This window comes from Capricornis sumatraensis, chromosome 5 (genome assembly GCF_032405125.1).
Source record: "Capricornis sumatraensis isolate serow.1 chromosome 5, serow.2, whole genome shotgun sequence".
NCBI lineage: Eukaryota > Metazoa > Chordata > Mammalia > Artiodactyla > Bovidae > Capricornis > Capricornis sumatraensis.
In genome coordinates, this window is record NC_091073.1 from 116,846,827 (window position 1) to 116,871,198 (window position 24,372).

Consider the following 24,372-nt stretch of genomic DNA (forward strand, 5'->3'; position numbering starts at 1 on the left):
CTGCGGCGCGGCCAAAGGTCCAGGTGGCCGGAGAAGCGGAGGGGGACGGCCGGGTGGGTGGGGGTCGAGGAGCGCCCTCGCCAAGGCTCGGGCCAGCGAGGTCGGGTCTCGCCGAGTGACCGCGGTCCGGCCATGCGGTCGCCCAGGGACCTGCGCTCGCCGGGAGGGACAAAGGGTCGGGGAAACCTGAGCCGGGCCAGTCCGGGAAAAATCCGGCCGGTGGTAGCCATAGCAACGGAGTCGGGCCCCCGCGCGGCCCGCGAGGGGGCGCTGGGGGCGGGAGAGGGGCCCCGCGCGGCCGGCCCCGCGGCCCGCCCCGCCCTCCGGCCTCGGCCGCCGGCCCGAGCCCGCGACTGACCCTCGGCAGCTCCTGTAGTCACGTGGCGCTGGGAACCGGCGGGGCGGGCGGGGGTGGGGGGGCTGGGCACGGGCCTGGCGGTGGTGAACCCGAACCTGCTGCTGTCGCCGCGGCGGGGTGGCGAGCGCGGCCGGCGCCGGCTCTCGGGCCTCATGGACGCGCGACGCGCCTCCGCGTTCCCCGGTGGAGAGGTTCGTCCCGGGCAGGGCGCGGGGTTCCACGCGGGCCCGTGGTGGTGGTGGTGGTGGTTCGAGGGGGGGGGGCCCTACCTGCGGGGCGCGTGACCGGGTGCGCGCTGTGTTGGGGGGGTGCACTGCTGGACCGAGTCGGGGGGCGAGTCCGCGCACCTGCGCGCAGGATCCGCGAGCCGCGCTCTGCGTGGGGACCGGAGAGGGGGGGCCCCTTCGGGGAGCGCGGAACCGTGTGTCCGCGAACGTGGACGGGGGGGGAGGGGGGCAAAGCACACGCTCGAATACAAAAAGGGGGGGTGTGGGGGTCTGCACGGCCCTCTGCCACCTGGGACGCGGCAGGGGACTCTGCCCGAGTCCTCGTCACAGGAGCGCGCCTGGCAGCCCCCCTGGGAACCCGGCCTGGAATTCCTGTCGGGAGGAGGGTGGGGGAAGGGGAGCCAGCGGGGATTTCAGAGTTCCTGCCCTCGGCCCGGGGGCCTTTGGCCATCAGCATGGACAGTTCGTGCTGTGACCTTACCAGGGGAGGAAGTGAGCCTCCAACGCAGCCCCGGGCTTCCTTGGTGTAGGGGGGACGTTCAGTTATTAATCCGATGGCCACTGAGGTCACTCTGCCCCGCGGGGTGCTGGGGTGGGGGAGGGGGCCGTGGCTGCCGAGGACACAAAGATGACTTCCCTCGGGGAGCGCTGAGCCTCACGCACGCGTCTTCTCCCCTCCCCGCAGGTAAGGCTGGCCTCTCTGCTACCGGAGGTCTGAGCTCTGCCATGGGGGTAGGGGTGTCTTTACTGCTGCAGTTTTCGCTGACATCCGGGGGCTACCCGAGTGTGAGCCGAAGCAGGCGCTCCAGCCGCAGAAGTATCCCCGGGAACAGCCCCAGGAGGAGCTGGGCCAAGCCTCATCTCCAGCTCCACAGCCTCCAGGGTAGAGTGTGGCCTTCTTTGTTGGATTCTTGCACCATTTCGTGGCCCCAGTGCCCCACTACGGCGGGGGTGGGGGGGTGGGCTGGAGGGAGGAGGGGGGAAGTTTCACGTTCATCACATCCTGGGAGTCTTCCCAGGGCTCAGTCTGGCCGCTGGGAATGAGTCATGTCTGTGCTCCTGGAGAGGACTACAGGTTTGGGGGAACTTCGGGGGAACTTGTGAGCAGGCAGTGAAGGTCCCTTAGGAGTCTCATCACCACCCCATCTGGCAGTGGGTGTAGGAGACTCCCCTGCAGGAGTCTGGGTTCTCCCCTCTCTGGAAGAGCTGCCCATGGGGCAGCCCCTGGCGGGGCTGGGGCAGGCCGGGACAAGGGACAGAGATTACAATCTCCTTCCCTTTCCTTGCCCCAGTAATCCCACTCCCCCGAGGGAAGACAGCGAGGCAGGCTCACAACCGAGGGCAGCAAGCTGTGGGCGTTCTTTGGATTCAAGAGCGCTCTCCTTCCTGCAATGTCCTGATCACGTGCGGGGGCGGAGGAGGGCAGGCGGGCAGAATGCGGGCACAGTCTGGGCAGGCAGTGGCCTGGCATCGCGCTGGGCTGGCAGTAGCATCCGGAGCTCTCTCCTGCTCCCGAGAAGGGGCCGTTCTCACTGGCTTTCCTGGCCGTGGGAGGCTGAGGCTCGGGAGGTCAAAGTGCCTTCCCTAAGACGGGGTTAGATTGGAGCCCTCGTCCGGGTTCTGCTGTAGGTTTACTCTGTGGCCCCTGGGGCAAGTCCCGTCACCCTGTCGTTCCTGACAGTGGCTTCATCCATCAGACCGGGAGTTCGTATCTCTTGCCCAGCCTCACTGAGTTGCTGCGGAGCTCGGATGTGACAAGAGCAAATAGAAACAAGGAGAGGGAAGCACTCGGGAAAGCATATAAAGCGCTGAAGGGGGAGGTGACTGCGTGTTTTGGTGAGTCCCAAGGCAGCAATCTTTGTGCAGCCAGCCCTGGCGTGTTTACTCCATGCCGGAGGGGGATTCCAAGAAGGGTCAGGGTTCTTCCTTCTAGTCGTTTCCAGGGCCAATAAAGACTTAACAGATCCAAATGCTTTCTAGAAACCCAAGATGGAAATAAGGTAATAGGAGGAAGCAGAAGAGTAGTCTAGTGGTCCTAATTCCAGGGCTGGAGGAGTGGAGGGGGCAGGTTCCTCTTGGGTCCGCTGGGAGGGGCTGAGGGGGGGTGCAGGTTGCGTGGTTCTCCAGCGTGATTGTGCCTTTCCACCCTTAGCAGAGGAAGAACCGATGCTGGAACGTCGCTGCAGGGGCCCCGTGGCCATGGGCCCGGTCCAGCCCCGACTCCTTTCCGGGCCCTCCCAGGAGTCGCCCCAGACCCTGGAGAAGGAGCCCCAAGGGCTGAGGTCGCGAAGCACCGCCGTGGCCCAGTCGGGCGGCCAGCCCCTAGGTCGGGCTCATCGCTGTGCCCACTGTCGGAGGCACTTCCCCGGCTGGGTGGCCCTCTGGCTTCATGCCCGGCGCTGCCAGGCCCGCCTGCCCCGGCCCTGTCCCGAGTGCGGCCGCCGCTTCCGCCACGCCCCTTTCTTGGCATTGCACTGCCAGGTCCATGCCGCCGCCACCCCAGACCTGGGCTTTGCCTGCCACCTGTGCGGGCACAGCTTCCGAGGCTGGGTGGCCCTGGTTCTGCACCTGCGGGCCCACTCGGCGGCGAAGCGGCCCATCGCCTGTCCCGCCTGTGAGAGACGCTTCTGGCGGAGAAAGCAGCTGCGGGCCCATTTGCGGCGCTGCCACCCCCCGGCCCCCGAGGCCCGGCCCTTCATCTGCGGCAACTGTGGCCGCAGCTTCGCCCAGTGGGACCAGCTGGTGACGCACAAGCGGGTCCACGTGGCCGAGGCGCTGGAGGAGACGGCGGCCAAGGCCCTGGGGCCGCGGCCCCGGGGGCGCCCGGCAGTGACCGCGCCCCGGCCGGGCGGGGACGCCGTCGACCGCCCGTTCCAGTGTGCCTGCTGCGGCAAGCGCTTCCGCCACAAGCCCAACCTGATCGCCCACCGCCGCGTGCACACGGGCGAGCGCCCGCACCAGTGCCCCGAGTGCGGGAAGCGCTTCACCAATAAGCCCTACCTGACCTCGCACCGGCGCATCCACACGGGCGAGAAGCCGTACCCGTGCACCGAGTGTGGCCGCCGCTTCCGCCACAAGCCCAACCTGCTGTCGCACAGCAAGATCCACAAGCGCTCCGAGGGGTCCGCGCAGGGCGGGCCCCAGCCGCCCGCCAGCGCCCCGGAGCGCGCCCCGGAGCCCCCTCCGGAGCCGGCCCAAGAGCCCGCCGAGGTCCCGGCTGGGCCCGGGCTGCCAGGCGCCGCGGCAGAGGCCCCGCCCTCCCTCCACACCTGTGCCGACTGTGGGCGGGGCTTCCGGCTGGAGCGCTTCCTGCGCGCGCACCAGCGGCAGCACGGCGGCGAGCGCCCTTTCGCATGCGCCGAGTGCGGCAAGCACTTCGGCAAGAAGACGCACCTAGTGGCCCACTCCCGGGTGCACTCGGGCGAGCGGCCCTTCGCGTGCGAGGAGTGCGGGCGCCGCTTCTCCCAGGGGAGCCACCTGGCCGCCCACCGGCGCGACCACGCGCCGGAGAGGCCCTTCGTGTGCCCGGACTGCGGAAAGGCCTTCCGCCACAAGCCCTATCTGGCCGCGCACCGGCGCATCCACACCGGCGAGAAGCCGTACGTCTGCCCCGAGTGCGGCAAGGCGTTCAGCCAGAAGTCCAACCTGGTGTCCCACCGGCGCATCCACACGGGCGAGCGCCCCTACGCCTGCCCCGACTGCGACCGCAGCTTTAGCCAGAAGTCCAACCTCATCACCCACCGCAAGAGCCACATCCGGGACGGCGCCTTCTGCTGCGCCATCTGTGGCCAGACCTTTGACGACGAGGGGAAGCTCCTGGCCCACCAGAAGAAGCACGACGTCTGAGCGGGCCGGGGCGGCAGAGGCCGAGGGAGGGCGGGCCGGGGCGTCGTTCACACTGTGCCCTCTGCTGCTGCTGTCGGCGCAGGGGGTGGCGAGGTGGGGTGAGCCGGCCCCGTTAGGGAGGGAGGTCCCCCGCAGTAATCAGGGAGTCCACTTGCAGAGCAGGGACCCCGGCCTCCCGCTCGTGTTTGCTAAGGTTCGTCCGACTATCCTCTGCCCTGGAAAAGTAGCAATAGCAGCTCCACCCACCCCTTAGAGCCCTCCGGCCGGAGGGGCCACCAGTGGACAGGAGGACCCCTCTCCTCTGGTGTTAACGCCTTAACGTCCCGTCTCTTAATTATGAGTTCCTTCGGCTCGGTTTTTTTTTTTTCTTTTTTTTTGGCAAGTAGGTGTGGTTCAGCCTTTAGTGAATGAATGCCCGGGAAGATCAGTGGACCAGCTGGGCACACCTGGGAGAACCTGCCGGCCTTGTTGGGCAGCACCTGGGCCTTTTCCAGTCCTGGGAGGCAAAGCCGAGCTCCTCCATCCTGCCCCAGCCCGGCCCCTCGCTCCTGCCCCTGCACAGGCACCCAGATTTGGAGAGACCCGTCTACTGTTAGTGCCCTGGCTCCCCTTCCTCTACCGAAAGATCAGTTCCGCCCCCCCCCCCCGCCCCCCCAAGAGCATCTTCCCACGCTGCGACTGCCTTCATCCAACCACCTTCCCAGCACTTAGAGCAATCCCATGGCTGTCCACCGCCCTGTGTCAGGGCTTTTGTCCGAACACCCCAGCCTGCCTTCACTCCCTTCAGAGCTCAGCATATTGTGGGGAGGACTGCTCCATTGCTAACAGAAGGCCAGCTGATGGGAAGTGGGAGTGAGTTTCCCTTCCAGCATTCTAGCGTGTGGATCCCCAACCTCTGCTTGAACACTTCGGTGACAGGGAATCTCCTGAGGCCCTGGTTCTGTTGTAGAATAATTCTAATTGTTAGAAATTCTTCCTTATAATGAATGAAGTCTGCTTCCCTGTAATTTCTACTGTTGGGCCTTGTTCTCTGGAACTAAACACAACCACTTAACCCTCCTTTTCCAACTAGAGAATAAAGATCTGGTTTTAGAGCTGGTGGCTGTAAGTGTTCCTTTGTCCTGGGGAGGGAGGGGTGGCTGTTCCACACCACTGGGGGCTGGGAAGGGTGAAGGCTGGATTCAAGCTTCTCTACTACCCCTGGCTGTAACCCCCGCCCCAATTTAGGGTCAGGCAAGCAAGTGAGGTTTCTTCTCTAGGGGTCCAGTCTTGTGTGGGGTCAGGTCAGCCCCGTTCAGTGTCAGTCATTTGGGAGAGAAGGTCTGACTTGCTGCTGTCCTGCTGGGCCTCCCTGGCTCGCCTGCTGCAGTGCTCATGTCTGTTACAGTGTATGCTTTGCTGCACTGATTGTTTCACATGCATTTGAGTGCCTGTTTTTGACAGGCTCTTCTGACTGTCTTACTAGTTTCTATATAGATTTCCAGCACCTCACACAGGGTCTGGTGCAACCACCATTTGTCTATATGACTGGCACCTTGCAAAGAAGTTTACCTAAATGATCTAACAACTTAGGAGTTCAATAGGTACTTGTTTTGTCTTTTTTTTTTTTTTTCTTTCCAGATGAAAACATTTGCTCAAGGTCATATAACCGTTAATCACCAGAAGCAGTTCAAACCCGGGTCTGTTCAACCCGAAAACCATGCTGTTGACCACCACTGCATGTTTATTAGACAAATGCAGCACTGCTGCTTTTGGTGTAGACAAGTGTTAAATGTCTATGGTGTGCTTGATGCAGTGGAAACTGGGAGTTTACAAAAATAAGACCCAATCTTACCCCCTAAGAGGCCTAAGTCTGGGAGGACCTATTCCTATCCCCAGATTGTGAATAGAGAGAGATGGATGTGGGGTGGGGTGGGTTCTAAATGTGTAGGATGGAAGCAGACAGCTTCAAAGTTTTTTAGAGGTTTATGGGGTGATGGGGCCACTTCAAAACCTGTGTCATTGAGGGCAAATGATCTCTCGGAGCCTAGGAACATGGTCTCAAGAAAGCCCCACCTAAATATGTCTTTTTAAGGGAGGTCAGGGCTTCCTAGGGGGTACCAGAGGTAAAGAATCTACCTGCCAATGCAGAAGGTGCAAGAGATGCACATTCCATCCCCGAGTCAGGAAGATCCCCTGGAGAAGGAAATGGCAACCCACTCCAGTATTTCTTCCCTGGAGAATTCCATGGACAGAGGAGCCTGGTGGGCTACAGTCCCTGGGGTTTCAAAGAGCTGGGCTCGGCGGAGTGCTCTCGTGACTGAACAGGCACATGACTGAGAATGCACATGCCATGCCAGGGCAGTGCAGAGTTTCTAGGGAAGGGAGCTTTTTTTCAAGTGATCAGGAGAGTAGTTAGATGTCTGAGGATGATGGCAGGAAACAGTCTTCAGGCATCAAGGATTGGGAGGGGGTGACTGGGGAAAAGGATGAAGGAGAGGGAATGTGATCAGGGTTCCTGACTTCCTGAGAAGTCATTACTTGTATAGGAAATGCCTGGTGGTGGGTCCCCTAGAAACATGCCTGCCCACTGCTTTGGGGCAGAGGGTGAGCAGAGGACCAAAGTTCAGGGAAAGCCACGGAAGTGACCTTACGGGGGCAAGGACAGAGTGAACTTGCCCATGGCTCCTTCCTGAGTCCCTCAGGGGGCCTGGTGGGAGCTGAGTCCTTGCTCAGCAGGGCATGTGAGGGATGGCCCCACTGGAGGGGTCAACATGCTAAGAGGACCTCCCCTTCTAAAGAGTCCAGTTTTTTTTTTTTCCCCTCCTTCTACAATTACAAAGTATTAAATTATCAAATTTAACAATGAAGAGATATTTAGGTTTTTTAAGGTGAAAGTTATCCTTTACTTTCCCCCACTCCAGCCCCCCTCCCCTTTCCCCCCACTTTGTGGCTTTTCTCTCTGCATCCAGTAAAGAGTGTGGGGGTGGCCTTCCTGACATTTTCTCTGTGCCTTCACAAACACGCATGTGCAGCCTCCCTCTTGTTTTCCATCAAGGGAAATAGGATCCCAGATGTGCTTCATTGTTTTCCACCCTTGAAGCAGCCTTGGTCATGAAATGTCCATCTGGAGGAAGTCTTTCACTCTGTTGAAAGAGGGAGCAGGCCAGAGAGTAGAGATGACTTTCCCACTCACAGCCAGTGGAAGAGCAGAACTATAACCCAGGAATTCCATAAGTCTTAGTTGAACATCCCCCTAGGTACTCTAGAAAATAAGATGACGGAGACTCTTTAAAGGATTGATAACCTAGTGACGGATAGGGAGGCCTGGCATGCTGCAGTCCATGGGTTCTCAAAGAGTTGGTCATGACTGAGCGACTGAACTGAACTGAACCTAGGGATATCTGGCCACTGGGTAGGGTTTTACACTTTACAAATGCTTCTGTAGACCGTAGAACCAATTAGGGTCCTGCAAAAACCCAGGGTCTCTCAGGATCCTCAGGGGATTATTTCCAGGACTCCTCTGGATAGCAAAATCTTTGGATGCTGGAGTCCCTTCTTTAAATGGCATTGCATTTTCATATAACCTTACGCACTCATGTCCTCTTGTATACTTTAAATTATCTCTAGATTATTTATAATACTTAATGTAAATGCTATATACAGTTAGTTGCCTGCGCCCGGGAAAATTCAAATTTTGCTTTTTTTGGAACTTTTATTTCCGTCGCATATTTTTATTGGGCTATTGGTTGAATTCATGGATGTGGAATTGGCAGATGTGGAAAGCTGACTGTAACTAGGAAATTATTAACTCTTACAGATGAATAAGTCAAAGTCCAGGGACAGAAAATATCTTTTGTTAAAACAAAACAGAACAAAACTGCACTCTAAGACTGTGGCAAAAGATAGAATCTTGGGCTTCCGGTTCCTCTTGTGATATGAGGCTAAACAACAGCTGAGCCCCGGGGCAAACGCTTAGTAGACTGTTGCTGACTGATTAGAGTTAAGATCCAACGGCTTAACAGTAAGGTTTGTAGGAAGTCTCAGAGTGAGGCCGGTTTTTCTCCGTATCAACCTCATGTCCCAGAGGCAGTTTCTAAGCAGTTCCGGAGAGAGTGTGCCCGTGGGAGTTGCCTTAGGTGGCCGGCCCGCTTTGAGCTGGCAGTGAGGAATTTTATTGACTTTATGAAGGAGCATTGCCTTCCGATCAGGGTGGGTAGATGAGAAAATCCTCTCTTCTGAAGGACTAAGACCCTGCTTGGCCATCTGAACGCTCCCTCTAAATCAGCAGTCGCACTCCACCCAGGAACGTTAAGTCAGTGTTTCCTCAACTGCAGGGCGAGGGGTTGGATTTAATGAAGTCTAAGTCTCTCCTGGAAACCCCGGGGCCATTTATCACGCGCCTACGACGTGTCTAGGGCCGCGCGGGTGCGGAGGGCGATATCTCTCTGGTCACACGAGACGCGAACATCTCACTCTAACACCTGGTGTGCTGTCGTGCAAAGTGCCACCACCATGATACATGGACACTCGAGTGTGAGCGTCGGAGCAGGCTCCGTGTGTCTTTTTTTTTCCCTCCAGATCCCGGCACCTAGGGCGGTGCGGGAGCGCAGCTGGCGTCGGACCGAGAGTGGCCCAGCGACTGGATCGGTTTCAGAGCGCGCGTCTGCGGGGCAAGGACCTGGAGGGGAGAGCTCGGCGGATGGGAGGAGCGGGTGCTGCGACACCGTCAGGTCACCAGTCTCCCGGCGTCGCCCCCACCCCTCCTCCCCCACCGGGAGACCAGAGCCCCGCGCCCGCCCGGAGTCCCGCGCTTTAAAGTCCGGCTGGGCCGGAGCTGGTTTCACTGGAGGCGGGGTCAGCCGGCCCGCCCCAGCCATTGGCTCTGGAGAACAAAGGGGCCGCCCCGCAGGCTGCTCCGATAGGGCTAAACTGGTCATCTGAGAGGCTCAGCCAATCAGATGGCGGAGCAGTCCCGGAGAAGACCGGGCCCGCCAGCCAATCAGGGGCGCGGGCCCGCCCCACCCGCCCCGGGACTGGCGGGGCCCGGGGAGCGCAGTGCCCAAGTCGCCCCGGGGTGGCAGTTCCCGTTAACCTTAGCCACAAAGTCAAAGGTATTTATTCCCGTCCCCTCCCTCCGAGTCCCTCTGAATCCGGGCGGGGAGGGGCGTGCGGAGGGACGGGCCGTGTCGCGAGCCAGCGCCCGGCTCCCCCCGCGCCGTTTCCACTCAGCCTCGGGCTGGGGGCGGCCTCCGGAGTCCCCCGAGCCCCCCGCCCCTCGCGCTCTCAGTCCCTAACTTTCCCCACACCCACACAGCTCCCCGGGAAAAAGGGGCTCGGGTCGTGCGTGGGGAGGGGCTGCAGGCCGGGGCAGAGCTGGAAGGGGGAGCGTGAGAGCTGGAGAGGCGGGGAGGTGAGCTTGGGGTAGGGGGAACTGCCCCTCGGCCTCGCCCGCCCGGCTCTGGGCGCCCTCTGCCAGAGGGGCCCCGATGTTTGGGAGTGATGCCAGCCTCCCCCAGAGACCGAGTTCCTGCAGGGGCGGGAACCCCAGTGCTCGCCGCAGAGTGACACATAGTAGGTGCTTAATAAATGATTAAATGAGTGGGCCTGAGCTTGGGGGAGAGAACAATGAGAGGGAAGCACCACGGAAATCGAAGAGGTGTGTGTGTGTGTAGGGGTCTCCCCGAAACCTCCATTCCAGGAAGATGGGCACAAGAAGCCAAGATCTTAGGAGGGATGGGGGTCGGCGCTGGGGGTTTCTTCCCTCCTGAAGGTGGAGTATATGGAGATGCGGTCCCGCTCCAGCCCTTTGGGAGGATGGAGCCTGGTGCGTGCTTGGTCCTCCCGACCTGGGATGGGGTGTGGCCAAAGCCCCGAGGCCAGACTCCACTATTAGGTGTCCATTTTGGGTCCCAGGGTTCATCTGTAAAATGAAGAGGTGAGAGGGTATTAGTCTCCTTTCGGCTCTAAGGTTCCCTGATTCTGTGCTTCTAATCTGTTTTGGCCTTACGTTTCTTTTATTTAAATATTCCTTTGTTAACATTTTTATTAATGGTTTACAGCATGCTGGATCTTGTACTGGGTGTTGGGGAGAGAAAGGCTCCCTGTGTTAAGATGTTTACAGTCATGCTGTTGAGACAGATTATATTATTGTACTGTGTGGATGGTACTGGGTTGGGTGGGTGCACAGGTTAAATGGAGAAGGTCCTTGCTCTGAGCCTGGTGAATCCACACGGATATCCTGGTGAAAGTGATCCCTGGTTTGGTCTGGGCAGAGAAGAGTTGGGCAGGGGTATTCCAAGACTGATGACAGGTGTTCCAGACACAGCAAGGTCAGGGAGCTCCTTTTGGGGACAATGGGGTAGGTTGATGGTGCAGTGAGAGGTGCTCAGAGGCCAGATTTTAAATGGTCTTGCCAAAAAATTTGTAGAATAACCTGAAAGTACTGGGGACTCCCTGAAGTTTTTAAGCAAAGGAGTATCATGTTTAAATTGTAATTTTAGGAAATTTGCTATGAGTCTGGATGGCGGATGGATTGGAGAGCAAGGTGAGCTGTAATATGGGTGCTGCTTCCAGGTGAGCTGAAGCTTGTAGCCACTGCAGGTGTTGGAGGTATTAAAACAGCACTAGTACGATTTAGTGGCCTGTGAACTGTGAGGGCTGCACTCTGCAGTATTGAAAGGGGGTGAGAGTTTTGAGAGGCCTGCAGAGTCCCCACTGGAGGGGCAAGGGATGCCTAGAGCAAAGTGTAGAGCTGGTCTATGCACCCCTTGGTGCAAGCTTACCCGTTGGTGAGGGGTAAGCTGTGGAATCTCAGGTTTCCTGGGATGGGGGTGGCCTGCAGGGAAGTAGCAGACAAGCTGTGCAGAAGGAGACCTGAGCTCTAACTCATCCAAAAAGGGGGAAACTCTCCTTATCCTTGTCATGCTCCTGTAAATACAGTGAGGGATGGAAAAGTGTTTATGAATTAAAATGTGATAACTGTTCAGAGTGCTGTTAGCAGCTGGTTTTATCCCTTGTCTTCGGTCAGGTAACTGGGGTCCCCAAACCCTGGCAGGTGCTTGAGTCTTGGACTGGGGGCAGAAGAATATGGTGCTGCTCTGTCTTCTGAAGGGAGATGGGTGAGCAAAGACTGGCGATGTGGATGCCATGGGTGGGGGCAGGCCTGGGGCGGGGAGGCGGGGGGTGGGACAGTCCCAGCAAAGGTGTGCATGTTGGGCAGGGCCGGGGGGGCAGGAGTCCCGGAAGGTGGTCCCTTGGGGACTCGTGTGGGACCCGGGACCTCTGGGAAGTGGGCGGGCGTAATGGGATAGGGGAGCTGCCCTGGCCGGCCGTGGACCTGGTTCCCAGGGAATGTTGAGACTGAAGTCCCTAAATTGGACTGTTCCTGTCAGGGCAGCCATGGGGTACCATTCTGAGGTCCAGCTGAGGAGCAGGGAGGGGGTGATGGCCTTGCAGCGACTTGAAAAGAACTCCTCTTGCACCTCGTGAACCTTTCCAAGAGTCCTTTCACAATGTTTGCGGGCACTGCTTGGTGGAACCATTCTCCACAGAGGACCAAGCCTGATTTCCATTTGCAGGTGGAGACAGTGAGGCCCAGGGAAGGAGACTGGCTGGTCCAGGGCCACCTGGCTAAACAGAAGCAAGCCGGGTCCCCAGGTCTCAGGCCTCCCGGTCCTGGGCTCCTCCTTCCTACCGCCTGGTCTCTCTGGGGGGTGCTGGCCTGCCCCGCCCCCTTGCTGCCCACCTCCGTCCCCTCTCCTGGGACTGAGGACCACGGTGTCTGGGAGCCCGAGGCCTGAAGATGCTGGGGTAGGAGGAGGGGAAGGGGCGGCACTTAGAAGCCATAACAGTAGGCGTGCAGGGGGACACCTGATCCAGTGGTGAATAGACCCCAGGAACGAGGGTGGGACAGGGAGGGCGATGAGACAGAAAGATGGGGTGGGGGCCCTGGAGGGGCTTGGGAGGTGCTGTGGGACTGGTAGAAAGATGCTGGCACGTGGGATGGAGGCGGGCCTGCATGTCGGGGCGGAGGTGATGCTCACGTGGGCTGGCCTAGGACCTCGGCCTGCCTGTCTGTCCTCAGCACCGGGCCCTAGAAAGTGGGAACGGCAGTTGCCCTGCCTTTTAGATATCATTTAAAAGCCACTTGTTGGGGATTGGTTTGCGTGTTCTCCTTGGTCATAAACTCTGGAGGAGAGGGAGGTGTGAGGTCTGGTGGGTCCTGGGATGGCTGTTCAGAAAGGGTGCTGATTATCCAGGGGCTAGCCAGAGCCCACGCCCTGGGACCAGGCCTCCTGTGTGAGTGGCCTGCCTGGGATCGGCTTTGGAAGAGAGCCTGGGGGCTCTCTCCTGGGAGACAGAGGCTGGACAAGCCCCTTTCCCCCCAGTAAAATCGGGGTGTGAGGTCCTGGGGCTCGCCTGAGCTGAGCCGGCAGAGCGTCCAGGGCTCTTTAGTCCAGCCCCGTGGCTGGCGCTCAGGCCCTGCCCCAGTCAGGTGGGAGGAGACCATCCTCCGGCTCAGCCTCCATCTCCTGAGAGAGACGGGACCTGGAGCTGCTCTGTGGAGCCTGGCTCTGCAAGCAGTCTACGTTCTGCTCCCCTGGGAGGCCAGCTCCCGTTGCTGAGCAGAGCGTGGGGTTCCCGTGTGGGCTCCGGGGGCCTCTGGAGACTCCGAAGCCGCTTAAAGAGGGCCAGTTTAGAGTGAGCCGGTAGGGAGGGTGTCTGGGGAGAGGGCTCAGAACCTTTGGGCGTGGGTTGTTCTCAGGCCCCAGTGATGGGAGAGAAAAGATGGTTACAGGCTTTTAGGAAGTCGAATGTTTCCCTACCTGATGTTGGCAGCAAACCCCCAGAGCAGGCGTTTTCCGTCACCTTCACCACTGAGAACCCAGGCTGAGAGGAGCAGTCATTTGCCCAGGGCAGCGGGGCTAGAACTCAGGGCCCCTGATTCTGGGTCCCAGCGTGCGTGGGCCTGAGTAGGGGGCAGCTCTGGGAGCGGACTGCAAGCGGCAGAGTCGGAGGTTCAGCTTCCCAGGGGAGGGGGGCGCGGCCTGCTGTCGCCTCCTGGCCGGACCCCTCCAGCCTGGTCTTGAGTCTCGGGCTGCCCTGGCCTGCTGGGCACAGCCTCATCTTCTTTCTAGAGCTTTCTGCGCCCTTCCAGCTTCTCCCCGTGCTGACTCATGCCGCCCCTGCCCTCAGCTCACCCCACAGGTGATCCAGCAGGTGACTGTTGCCTATTGCTTCCCAGCTCCCTGTGGCCTCGGTGCCCCCCTAGTTCCGTTCCTTGGAGCAGTGGACCTGGAGGGCTGGTCGTAGGTCCCAAGGACACTTGTGTCAGCCGGGAGTCACATTGCTGGAAGGGCAGTGACTAGTGCTCATGTGGTTCACAGTGGCACACTTGTATCTCTGTGGATTTGTAGGGGTGTCCATGGGTTTCTTCCTATTTCAGTTTCTCTGTACTTTGCATGTGCAGTTTTGCAAGCGTTCTTGTACGTCTGAGTATCTTTGCATTTCTGTATCTTTAAACTTGTGTGCACTCAGCTGTGTTGGATGTGAGATAGTATTATGTCTGAATGTGTTTGTGTGCATTGAGTGTTCAGATCAGTTTCTTCTCATATGCCTGTGATTGTATTTTATCAATATCTTTTAAATTGAAGTATAGTTGACTCACAATGATGTAATTTCTGCTGGACAGCAAAGTGATTCAGTTATACATATATAAACATAATAAAGAAGAATGTATATATACATGCATATATATACATTCTTTTTTTTACTATTTCCCACTGTGGTTTATCACAGGTTATTGAATATAGTTTCCGGTGCTCTGTAGGAGGACCCTGTTGTTTATCCATCCTCTATATAATAGTTTGCCTCTGCTAATCCAAAACTCCCAATCCATCCCTCCCCCGATGCCCTCCCCCTTGGCAACCACCTGTGACTGTAAACCTTAAATGAAACATCCATTGATGTGAACTGAACTCCGTCTTCCAGGCAGAGGAGATTGTTAGCTCATCCTGAGGTGTCTGTCGTTTGTGATGAAGCCCTGGGGGCAGGGGACCCCCCTCGTCAGTCCTTCCATTTCATGCCCTCATTCAGTATAAACTGAGCGCCTTGTCCATCTCAGGCCCAGGCAGGCGGGACCCCCCCACCCCCACTCCCCGGAGCTTTATATCTCGAGCAGAACTTTATGAACTTGGAAATCTTTTCTTCCGCTGGATGTTATGGTAGCTCTAGCCACATGTGGGCGTTGAGCACTTGAAACATGGCCAGCATGATTGAGAAACTGAGTTTTTAACTTAATTTATAGACACTTAACCACATGTGAGTACAGGGGCCAGACTCCTGAACGAGGTCCTGGTAGCTTAAAGCTTGGTGCATCCCTCACCTTCTCTTAGAGACAGCGTGGTCCAGGAGAAGGCGCTCTGGCTGGGGGCCCACCCACCTGACCCGTCCCAGCTCGTTCAGTTCTGGCTGCAGCCTTCCTAGCTGTGTAACCTTGAGCAAATTGCTCAATGTCTCAGAGCTGGAGCTGTGTATCCTTAGGATGAAGCGGCCGATGCTTGCTGAGTGCTTGGTACACAGTCCGTCTTCCGCTCCCTGATGAGTCTTGGCTGGCCACCCCCTCTTCCTCCCAGAGCCAGCTCAGTACCGAGGTGTCCACTGAAGCACCCCCTGCCTGCCCCCCCCCACCCCCCCCACCAGTGAATGAGGTAAGGACAGACAGGTCTGTGTGTCCCCAGAGGACTCTGAGAGCACACTGTCAGGGTGGAGGCTGGCTGGAGCCCACGGGCCTTTGCCCATCCCCTGCTAAACGCTGGCCTGTGCTCCTCCCTGGGGGTCTTGACTGCTAGTGTGAGGGCAGAGGGGCAGTCAGCTTGATGGGGAGGGTACCTTGAGAAGACTGCCCCCTGTCCACAGTTTCCCATGGGGAGGGGTCTGGGCAAAGCCAGCAGTGGCTGAGGACGAAGACCTGGATGTGGCCCTGGAGAGGAGCCGGCCTGGGAGCTGGACTTTGGCTGGAGTTTGGGTTTGTGCCACCCTGGAAGCCTCAGTTCCCGGTGGAGGGCACGTGGCCAGTCCTGCTCCACTGATGACAAAGGTCACACGAGGTGCCATCTGCTTCTTCCTCACCTGGGGCCTGAGTCTGTGAGGAGAGCTGTCCTGGGCTGGTGGGAAAGATCCAGGGCCCTGAGATCAGGAGGGCGTGGCGGGGTGGCCTGGACGTGTCCCTGCACTGCCCCTTCCGGCCCATGGGCTTTGTCCAACCCCGGACACTGAGCACCTCCCCCTCCTCAAATTCCCACTGAGCCCAAAACTCCTCTGTTACCTCCCCTGCCCCCTCAGACTGCAGCCCCTGCCGTGGACCACAGTCCTGCATCATGTGGCCTGGGGGTTGTCATGGCAGCTGCCCGAGAGGCCTTCCCGTCCCGGGGCTCTCGTCCCCACGGGGGCCTGACCCGGAGCCAGGGCCGGGAAGGGGGAGGCGACAGGGCCCTGAACCTAGACCTGGCCCTGGTGGGTGTCCTGCCCCCCACGGGACCTGCCGGGCAGGGAGTCGAGTGGTAATCAGAGGCCAGAGTCGGGGTGCTGGTGGATGGGGACTGGTGCCCCCATGGCTGGGGTGTTCAGCTCGCTGGGTCCCTGGGCGTGTCTCCCTCCAGCCAGCGGAGCGATGTGGCTCGTGGGTGAGAAGGGGCAGCCAGTGCCATGTGGCAGGGCGGGCTGTGCCATTGCCTGGCCATCCTGGAAAGATACCGCTGCACACTGGGTCCTTCCGAGGTCTGGCCATCTCAAGGGTTTGCCTGTGGGACTCCTGTCGGCCTGGGTTCCAGACAAATCCCCCCAAGCACACAGGCGGAGGTGGGCCCCTAAGACACAGCCCCTGTCCCCGCTCCTGTCCCCTGTGCCTCTCCTCCTGTGCCCTGCCCTGTCCTTTCTCCCTTTCTCCCCTCGGCCAATGAGGGTCCCTTCCTTCCATTTCCACTTCTGGTCTTTGTTGGACCATGAGCCGCTTGGTGACTCCCCATGAACTGGTCACCAAGAATCGAAGCCCTTCTGCCATCTGAGACGATTTTGAGTTCCTGGATATCTCCTAAGACAGAACGGATCAACCAGGACAGATTTGATTTGGCTGGAGAGGCCTCAGTTATGTTGTGTAGGGGTTTCATGAATGAAGCCAAGACCCACCCACTGTCCTTGTCCTGAATTGTGGCCTGAGCCTCCACCCTCCATCTGAGATTCCCTGCGTTGAGGTGACCTCCCTGTTCACCAGCCCTCTGAGTCTCCTTGGGCAGACGTTGAATCTCCAGTTGGTGAGAAGCTGCTGTGGGATGTAGAGTAACCTGGAGGGAAGAGGTGATGCTAAGGCAGGTGCACCAGCATCCGTCAGGGGCCCTGAGGCCCTCTTTCTTCTGCACCTCAGGCAGGTTTCAGCATCTCTGAGAACCCACAGCAGGAGTACATAACAGACCCATGTGCGAGAAATAGAATTAAAAACAAAATCTCCTTCCTACCCTGGAAAGCTCTGCACCAAGATAGAAGAGAAAGAAATAGTCTTATTACTGGATAGGCATTAAGCCAGCAACATGCACATCACAGGCGACACACTAAAAGACTGCAAAGACAGAGAGAAATGTCATGATACCTTATAGCCCAGCAGATGCGACCCCACTACGCATGTGCTCTCGAGGGAAAGCATAACCGGTTCTGGGTGAAGGGACCTGATAGCACCATTTGTCACACAGAGTTCGCCCTACATTCACCTGGAGTTGGCGGCCACCCAGGAGAGCTAACTGCCTTCATGCAAAGGAAGGATCTCTGTGACGATGGGAGGAGGTTTGCATCTTGGAGCCAGGCCCTGCTGAGTTAGGCTCTCACCTTCCACGGGAGGGGACACTGGCTGCTGATCCCTTGATATTTGCGCTTCGAAGAGATGGCTCCCGAGTCCTTGAGAAAGGGTCCTGGCAAGAGACTGAGTGAACTTTTCAAAAGATTTACATTTACATTGAAGGGGGAGAGAAAGGGCTTCCAGTTAGAAGATTTCTAAAGAAAAGGAAAGAAAGGGGAGGGAGTCTCTTTCCGTTTTCTCAGCAGGGAGACAGACTTTTCTATCAGATTTGTATTTCCCTGACACCCTTGACCCCCCACTCAGATTCCCAGCCTGGGTCCCTGCCCCAGAGTGGCTGCTGAGAGGGGAGGGGACTTGGGAGAGGGAAGTGGGGAGGCTGTCTGGGGCCTGAGGTGCAGAGCAAGGCGGGGCTGGGCCCCTGTGCCTGAGTGGTGGGGGAGCCCAGGTATATGGGGCAGAGGCTGGGGCCCATTGGGAATGCAGGGGGACCAAGGGGGGTACTTGCATGGAAAACGAGATCCGTGTCCTCAGGAGGGGCTGCCCACAGCACCACGGGGCAGCTGCTGCACCTCTGAGTGCTCGCAGCTGGCAGCCTGTTGGTGCCACACACGACTCTCTGGTGCCAGCCCCCAGCATGGACATGTCGGGGATAAGCAGACAAGGAGACCCTGCTGGATGGCCGAAGTGTCAGGGAGGAATGGGAGGTGGAGTCAGGGTTGTGATTGTACACAGGGTCTCCAGGGAAGACCACTCAGAGCAGGTGACCTTCAGGCCTGGAAGGGGCAGTGGCCACACAGGGACCTGGGAAGGGGGCACCCCAGGCAGAGGTGACAGAGCAGCAGGACCCCTTCCTGATTGTGTTCCAGGCACCAGATGAGCCAGGTGGGAGATGCTCCAAAGACCCAAGCTTAATGCTCACTATGAACCCAGAGTGGCGGGTGAAGGACCAGGCCACTGGGACCCAGGTTGGCCATGTGTGTGTTCCCTTGCTGGTGGGGGAGATGGCAGGAAGGCCCCAGAAGGGTTTTTCACTGGGACATGGATGGGGGCTTTGAAGGACAGGGGGCTGGTGATTTTGGGGGGGACAGTTCTGCCCCCCTGCCAGGGTGTCCTCATGCCCACGAAGGGGGGTTCTCTAGACTTATTTGAGTTTCCTGGTTCTCACATGTGGCCTCCTGCATACCTCACCCTGCAGGTATTGAGTGTGGGCATCAGAAGCCCCAGGACTCTGCCCAGCTGTGCCATCCAGCCACCTCCGTGACTGGGCGGATGTTGGGGGGCTCAGTTTTTTCTTTAGAAAGTGGGAATTGTACACATTTTACCTGCTGAGTAGGTATATATGCGCTCTGAAAATTCTTGCACATTTCATCGGAAGCCATAGGTAGAGAGACGTGAAAGAGAGGGACTGAGGACTTCCCTGGTGGTCCAGTGGCTAAGGCTCCATGCTTCCACTGCAGGGAGCACAGGTTCCATCCCTGGTTGGGGAATTAAGATCCCACATGCTGTGCGATGTGGCCAAATTAAAAAAATAAGTGGGACCGCCCTGTGTGAGGTCCATCTGTCCATTTGTCTCAGGCCAACCCTCTTCTGCTTCCACCCCATCCACAGACGGCCAGGTGGGGAGCCAGGCTGATGCAGACGGGCCTCCGGGGATGGAGAAGGGCCTGGCTGGCAGCACAGGTAAGAGCAGGTGGGCAGGTGGGAGCCCCCCGCTGCCTCCTCCCCAGCCCCATCCCTCTGCAGCTGAGCAGGGCTTGCTGATGGCCAGTAGACCCACAGTCTGGGGAAGGATGGAGCAAACACAGAATAGGGGCTAAGAGCTGGACAAGCCCAGCCCCTGCTTGTCAGGCAGGGGCGCACACACACACCCACACACACACCCCCCACATACACATCCCCCCCCACATACACACACACCCCACATACACACACCCCCCATATACACACACACCCCACATACACCCCCCCACATACACACACCCCAAATACACACCCCCCACATACACACACCCCCCAATACACATCCCCCCACATACACCCCCAATACACACACCCCCCACATACACACACCCCACATACACCCCCCCAAATACACCCCCCCACATACACACACCCCACATACACACACCCCCCACATACACACACACCCCACATACACACCCCCCACATACACCCCACATACATCCCCCCACATACACACACCCCACATACACACCCCCCCACATACACACACCCCCAATACACACCCCCCCCACGTACACACATACCCCACATACACACACCCCACATACACACACCCTGCCCCCCACACACACCCCACATACACACACACCCCACATATACACACCCCCCCACATACACACCCCACATATACACACCCCCCACATACACACACACCCACACACACACCCCGTTAGTGCTAGATCAGGGAGTACACCGTGTTCTTGCTGGTCATGTACTGAAAGCCAGAGCTCTGGGGAGGACACGTGGTTGGAACAAGCAAGCCTGCTGTCTGTCCATCAGGAGAGCATCTCTAGTTCGGTCCATGAAAGCTTCCTGGGTCTGTCTCAGCTGATGCACTTAGAGCCGGTGGTGGTGGGGGGGAAACACAGCAGTTAGTCCTGGTGTCTCCCGGGCAGGGGGCGGGCGCCACTGAACGTGGGAAGTGCCCTCTGGAGGCCCCTCTCCAGCTGCCCGCTTCCTGCTTCCAGGATGGAGAAGCCCCAGGTCTGAGACCCGCTCTCCCAGCCTCTGCAGCAGCCCTGCAGAAGGTGCGGCCGGGCCGATGGGAGCTCTGAGCCTGAGGGGGCATGGGACCTGGGCGCTCTGCCCCTTGTGGGCACAGTGACCAGGTTTCTTTACCTCCTGTTCCCTCCAGGGGAGTTGCCCCGAAGGCCCCAGAGCACCCCCCGCCCCCAGGACCGTTACTACGGTGGACCTAAGGTGAGACAAAAATCAGGCAACAGAGTAAGAAGGAAAGAAAACACTGGCTCAGAGGGCCAGTGTGCTCTGTGACACTTCTGTTCTGTGACTGAGTCCTGATGCCTGGCAGTGAGCTGAGCCGCCCACTTCCCAGTCTCCCCACCCGCCCAGGCTGTCACTTTGAATGCTGAGAGCACTTGGGTGGGGTGTGTGTGAGTGTGTGTGTGTGTGTGTGTGTGTGTGTGTGTGTGTGTGTGTGTGATGCTGACATTATAGTAGTTATAGGAAAACCTAGGGCAGATGGTTCCAAACGTTTTAGCTGAAGGGCTCTCATTTTTCCCCAAAATTTTAATTTTTTAACACCAAAAACATTTTGCATTGGGGTATAGCCAATTAACAATGTTGTGATAGGTTCAGGTGAACAGTGAAGAGACTCAGCCATACAGATACATGTATCCATTCTCCCCCAAACCTCCCTCCCATCCAGGCTGGCAAACATGGAGCAGAGTTCCATGTGCTGTCCATGTTGGTTAGCTGTTTTAAACATAGCAGTGTGTCCATGACCTTCCCCAAAGTCCCTAACTGTCCTTGCAGGGCCCTTTTGCCCACATAAACTCATAAGGGGGGTCCTAATTCAGACACGAGCAGTGAGCTCCACCAGGCTTTCTCTGTCCATAAGGCAGCTCCTCCACCAGGAAGAGGTGGGAAAACCCTGGGGCCTGGGGACCCCTCAGGCCGCAGCCTTCCAGGCTCCCATGCCTGCTGGCTGGGCTGAAGGAATGACTTCTGGATGGCCGAAGGTTTGCACATAATTGAGACTTTACCTCTTTTAAGTACCCTTTACTTTTTTATTTGTATTTGAATGTATTTTTAAAACTGTAGTGAAACATACAAAACAGGAAATCTACCACTTTGCCCACTTTGAAGGGTACAGTTCAGTGGCATGAAGCACATTCACATAGAGGCGCAGCATCATCACTGTCTGTTTCCTGAAGTGTCCCGTAATGTCAGAGCCTGTACCTGTGAAGCAACAGCCCTCTGTTCCTCTCTGCTTCTCATGAACCATGAAGACGTTTAAAAAATGATGCTTCTTTATGCTGACTTGAGGAGCAGTATCCTTGGAACCGGCAGGCGGAGGCCTGTTTCCCTCTGTATCAGTGTCTGATCACTAGGGGAAGGTGCCCGCGATGACTGAAGTCCCAGAGCATGAAGGTCAAGGGTCCATACCCGCCATTGCGGGCTTCAGGGCCTCCCCATACAGCTCAGCCATGTATACCCTCCGGGGCCCTGGAGCAGTGGATGCAGGTATTCTCTGGGCTTTCAGGCTCCACTATATGTCTGGCTGGGAGGGTGAGCCTTCCGAGGCATCAGCCAGCGTGATAGATGTTAGGTCAGGTTTAATTAGGGAAAGGCAGTGGCTTTTGTGGGGTTCTGGGGGCATTCATGGGCTTCCCTGGCAATGTGGTGTGGTAAAGAATCCACCTGCCAAACAGGAGATGGGGGTTCGATCCCTGGGTCAGGAAGATCCCCTGGAGAAGGAAATGGCAACCCACTCCAGTATTCTTGCCCGGGAAATCCGATGGACAGAGGAGCCTGGTGGGCTATAGTCCTCAGGGTTGCAAAGAGCTGGACACGACTTAGCGGCTGAGCATGCACACGTGGGGTCATTCATGGATGCCTCGTCACTTGGGGACAGCGGTGCCCCTCTGACCTGATTGTATTTTGGATTCACTACCCAACCAGCATCTGGACAGCCGGGCCTGTCAAAGACATCCACCGGCCAACAAGTCAGTGCCTCCAAGGGAATGTTTTTATAATTGATGAAACTCATTACACATGCGTTTTTGATTGCTGCCAGTACACAATTTAGATCACCGCTTTCATTTTCAAATTACTACTCCTGATAAAATGATTTCTCACAACCAGCACCTGGGGAGGAGCCATGGCATTGCTTTGCCAGGAGGAGAGCTGGCCCCTTGCGGGTGCTTTCTGTAAGGGAACCCCCACTTCCCTCCCCCGCCCCACCCCCAGGTCACCACATTGGTTTCTGTGCTCTCGTGGGGCCAGTGAGGCTGTCGAGTGGAGCAGAGCTCTTTGGCCTCAGAACTAAAGGCCACTGGATTAAAGGGAAGGTTTTCTCTTTGTTTCCTAAGATAGTTAGAAGATTTGCAAACTAAAATGTTTGAATTTTTATGAGAATATTTGGATAACACATACAACATGCAAGTCCCCTTTGCCTGTCCATCTAGTCCTGCTGCGGTCCATACCGCCTGCCAGGTGACCACAATCTTGGGTTTGGTGTAAACTGGCTCGGATTGAGCATGTGAATATACACAGAGAGGCATGGCTTTGTTTTCCATAGATTGGAGCAGACTTCTCTCTGAACATCTTTTGGAAATCTTCTCACATTGGCACGTGTAGCTCTTTTCAGTCTCTGCACAGTTCCCCCACATTATGAAGGGAGTGAACATTGGATTAGATTATTATTGATAGGTAATCTGGTTGTTATCCTCCCTTTTGCTTATTACAAATAGCATTTCAGTGAATATGCTTGGACATTCCTCTTTGGACTCACATGTATTTCTTAGGATAAATACCTAGAGTGAAACTGCTGGGCAGAAGAGGTGAAGGCTTGTTGTTCAGTCACTCGGTCAGTGTATCACTCAGTCATGTCTGACTCTTTGCGACCCCATGGACCGCAGCACACCAGGCTTCCCTGTCTTTCACCATCTCCTGGAGTTTGTTCACATTCACGTCCATTTAGTCAGTGATGCCATCCAACCATCTCATCTTCTGTCATCCCCTTCTCCTGCCCTCGATTTTTCCCAGCATCAGGGTCTTTTCCAATGAGTCGGCTCTTGGCATCAGGTGGCCAAAGTATTGGAGCTTCAGCACCAGTCCTTCCAATGAAAATTCAGGGTTGATTTTCTTTAGTATTGACGGGTTGGATCTCCTTGCAGTCCAAGGGCTCTCAAGAGTCTTCTCCAACACCACAGTTCAAAAGCATCAATTCTTTAGTGCTCAGCTTTCTTTATGGTCCAACTCTCACATCCTTACATGACAGAAAGATAGAACACATTTATAATTTTAATAAGCACTGTCAAGTTATCCTCAAAGAGTCTGAATTCATTTATGCTCCCAGCATATCCATGTTGTGCTTATCCTCCTGTGTAGTTTCCATGTGTATCATGAAGTCAGGATATTATCAATTTCTTCAGTATTTGCTGGTGTGATGGGTGAAGAGATGCTACACTGTTATTTGGCACTTTGCTAATTACTAGTGATGGTGAGCCTCTTTTCATCTGTCTATAGAGGTCCTTTATATAAGTGAAAGTCGCTCAGTTGTGTCCAACACTTTGCGACCCCATGGACTATACAGTCTATGGAATTTTTCAGGCCAGAATACTAGAGTGGGTAGCCTAGCCCTTCTCCAGGGGATCTTCCCAAGCCAGTAATCAAACTGGGGTCTCTTGCGTTGCAGGCAGATTCTTTACCAACTGAGCTATCAGGGAAACCCCTTTGGTCTATTAATATTAACCCTTGGTCTATTATATATCTATATATGTGTTCTCCTAGACGTGCACTATCCAGTAGGTGGCCAATAGCCACATGTGGTTATTTAAATTTAAGTAATTTAAATGAAAGAAAATAAGTTCAGGTCCTGGGTTGTACTCACAACATTTCAAGTGCTCTGGAACCATGCATGGCTAGAGGCCACATGTGGTGGACAGCTTGGATGCAACAAAACATTTTCACTCTTGTGGAAAGCTCTGTTAGGAAAGGCCACCCCAAACAATCATTTCTACTTTACTCATATGTGGGACTTTTGTTATACAGGTGTTTTAAATTTAGTTTTTATGGTTTGCATCCTATTTAAGAAGATTTTCAATTACTTCTGGATTCTAAACAAATTCTCCTAATTCTTCTACTACTTATATTTGCCTCTTTTAAACCAGCACTTAAATCCATCTGGAACTGATTTTTATAAACTGTATGAACTAGAAATCTAACTTGAATATTTCCCCCAAATAATTAGTTAGTCCTAAACTGATGGATAGGCCAGCCTTTCACTGTTGACTTGGAATGCTACCGTGTATAATGCTACCATGTATCACTTATCAAATATTTCTGTTCTCTTGATCTATCTGCTGGTTATGTGTATTCAACACTTATAATTGTTTTTAGCTTTT

The 24,372-nt window shown here is 56.4% G+C and overlaps 2 protein-coding genes across 4 annotated transcripts in view; both read left to right on the plus strand.

Annotated features, from left to right (window-relative positions):
• Positions 1–461: 461 nt before the first annotated feature.
• REPIN1 (replication initiator 1) lies at positions 462–5,483 on the plus strand. 3 transcript variants are annotated; one of them, XM_068972821.1, is made up of 3 exons: positions 462–549; positions 1,271–1,468; positions 2,738–5,483. In XM_068972821.1, the coding sequence occupies exons 2-3, from the start codon at positions 1,312–1,314 to the stop codon at positions 4,429–4,431; spliced, it is 1,851 nt and encodes a 616-aa protein (XP_068828922.1). In that variant the 5' UTR covers positions 462–549; positions 1,271–1,311; the 3' UTR covers positions 4,432–5,483. The 3 variants fall into 3 exon arrangements, with proteins under 3 accessions (XP_068828922.1, XP_068828924.1, XP_068828925.1); XM_068972823.1 differs by having other exon boundaries at positions 2,741–5,483; XM_068972824.1 differs by lacking the exons at positions 462–549; positions 1,271–1,468 and adding an exon at positions 2,400–2,421.
• Positions 5,484–9,502: 4,019 nt separating this feature from the next.
• Positions 9,503–24,372, plus strand: part of ZNF775 (zinc finger protein 775) — a 34,421-nt gene continuing 19,551 nt past the window's right edge. Inside the window, exons 1-4 of the mRNA XM_068972691.1 lie at positions 9,503–9,524; positions 10,914–10,986; positions 11,441–11,531; positions 18,869–18,940. Of these exons, the coding sequence (XP_068828792.1) occupies positions 11,528–11,531; positions 18,869–18,940 (76 nt within the window). The 5' untranslated portion in view covers positions 9,503–9,524; positions 10,914–10,986; positions 11,441–11,527. The remainder of the gene's footprint in view (positions 9,525–10,913; positions 10,987–11,440; positions 11,532–18,868; positions 18,941–24,372) is intronic.

Coding starts and splice junctions, on each gene's coding strand:
- REPIN1 (XM_068972821.1), top strand. CDS start 1,312: ATGGGGGTAGGGGTGTCTTTACTGCTGCAGTTTTCGCTGACATCCGGG. Junction 1,469..2,737: donor CCAGCTCCACAGCCTCCAGG/GTAGAGTGTGGC, acceptor TTCCACCCTTAG/CAGAGGAAGAACCGATGCTG.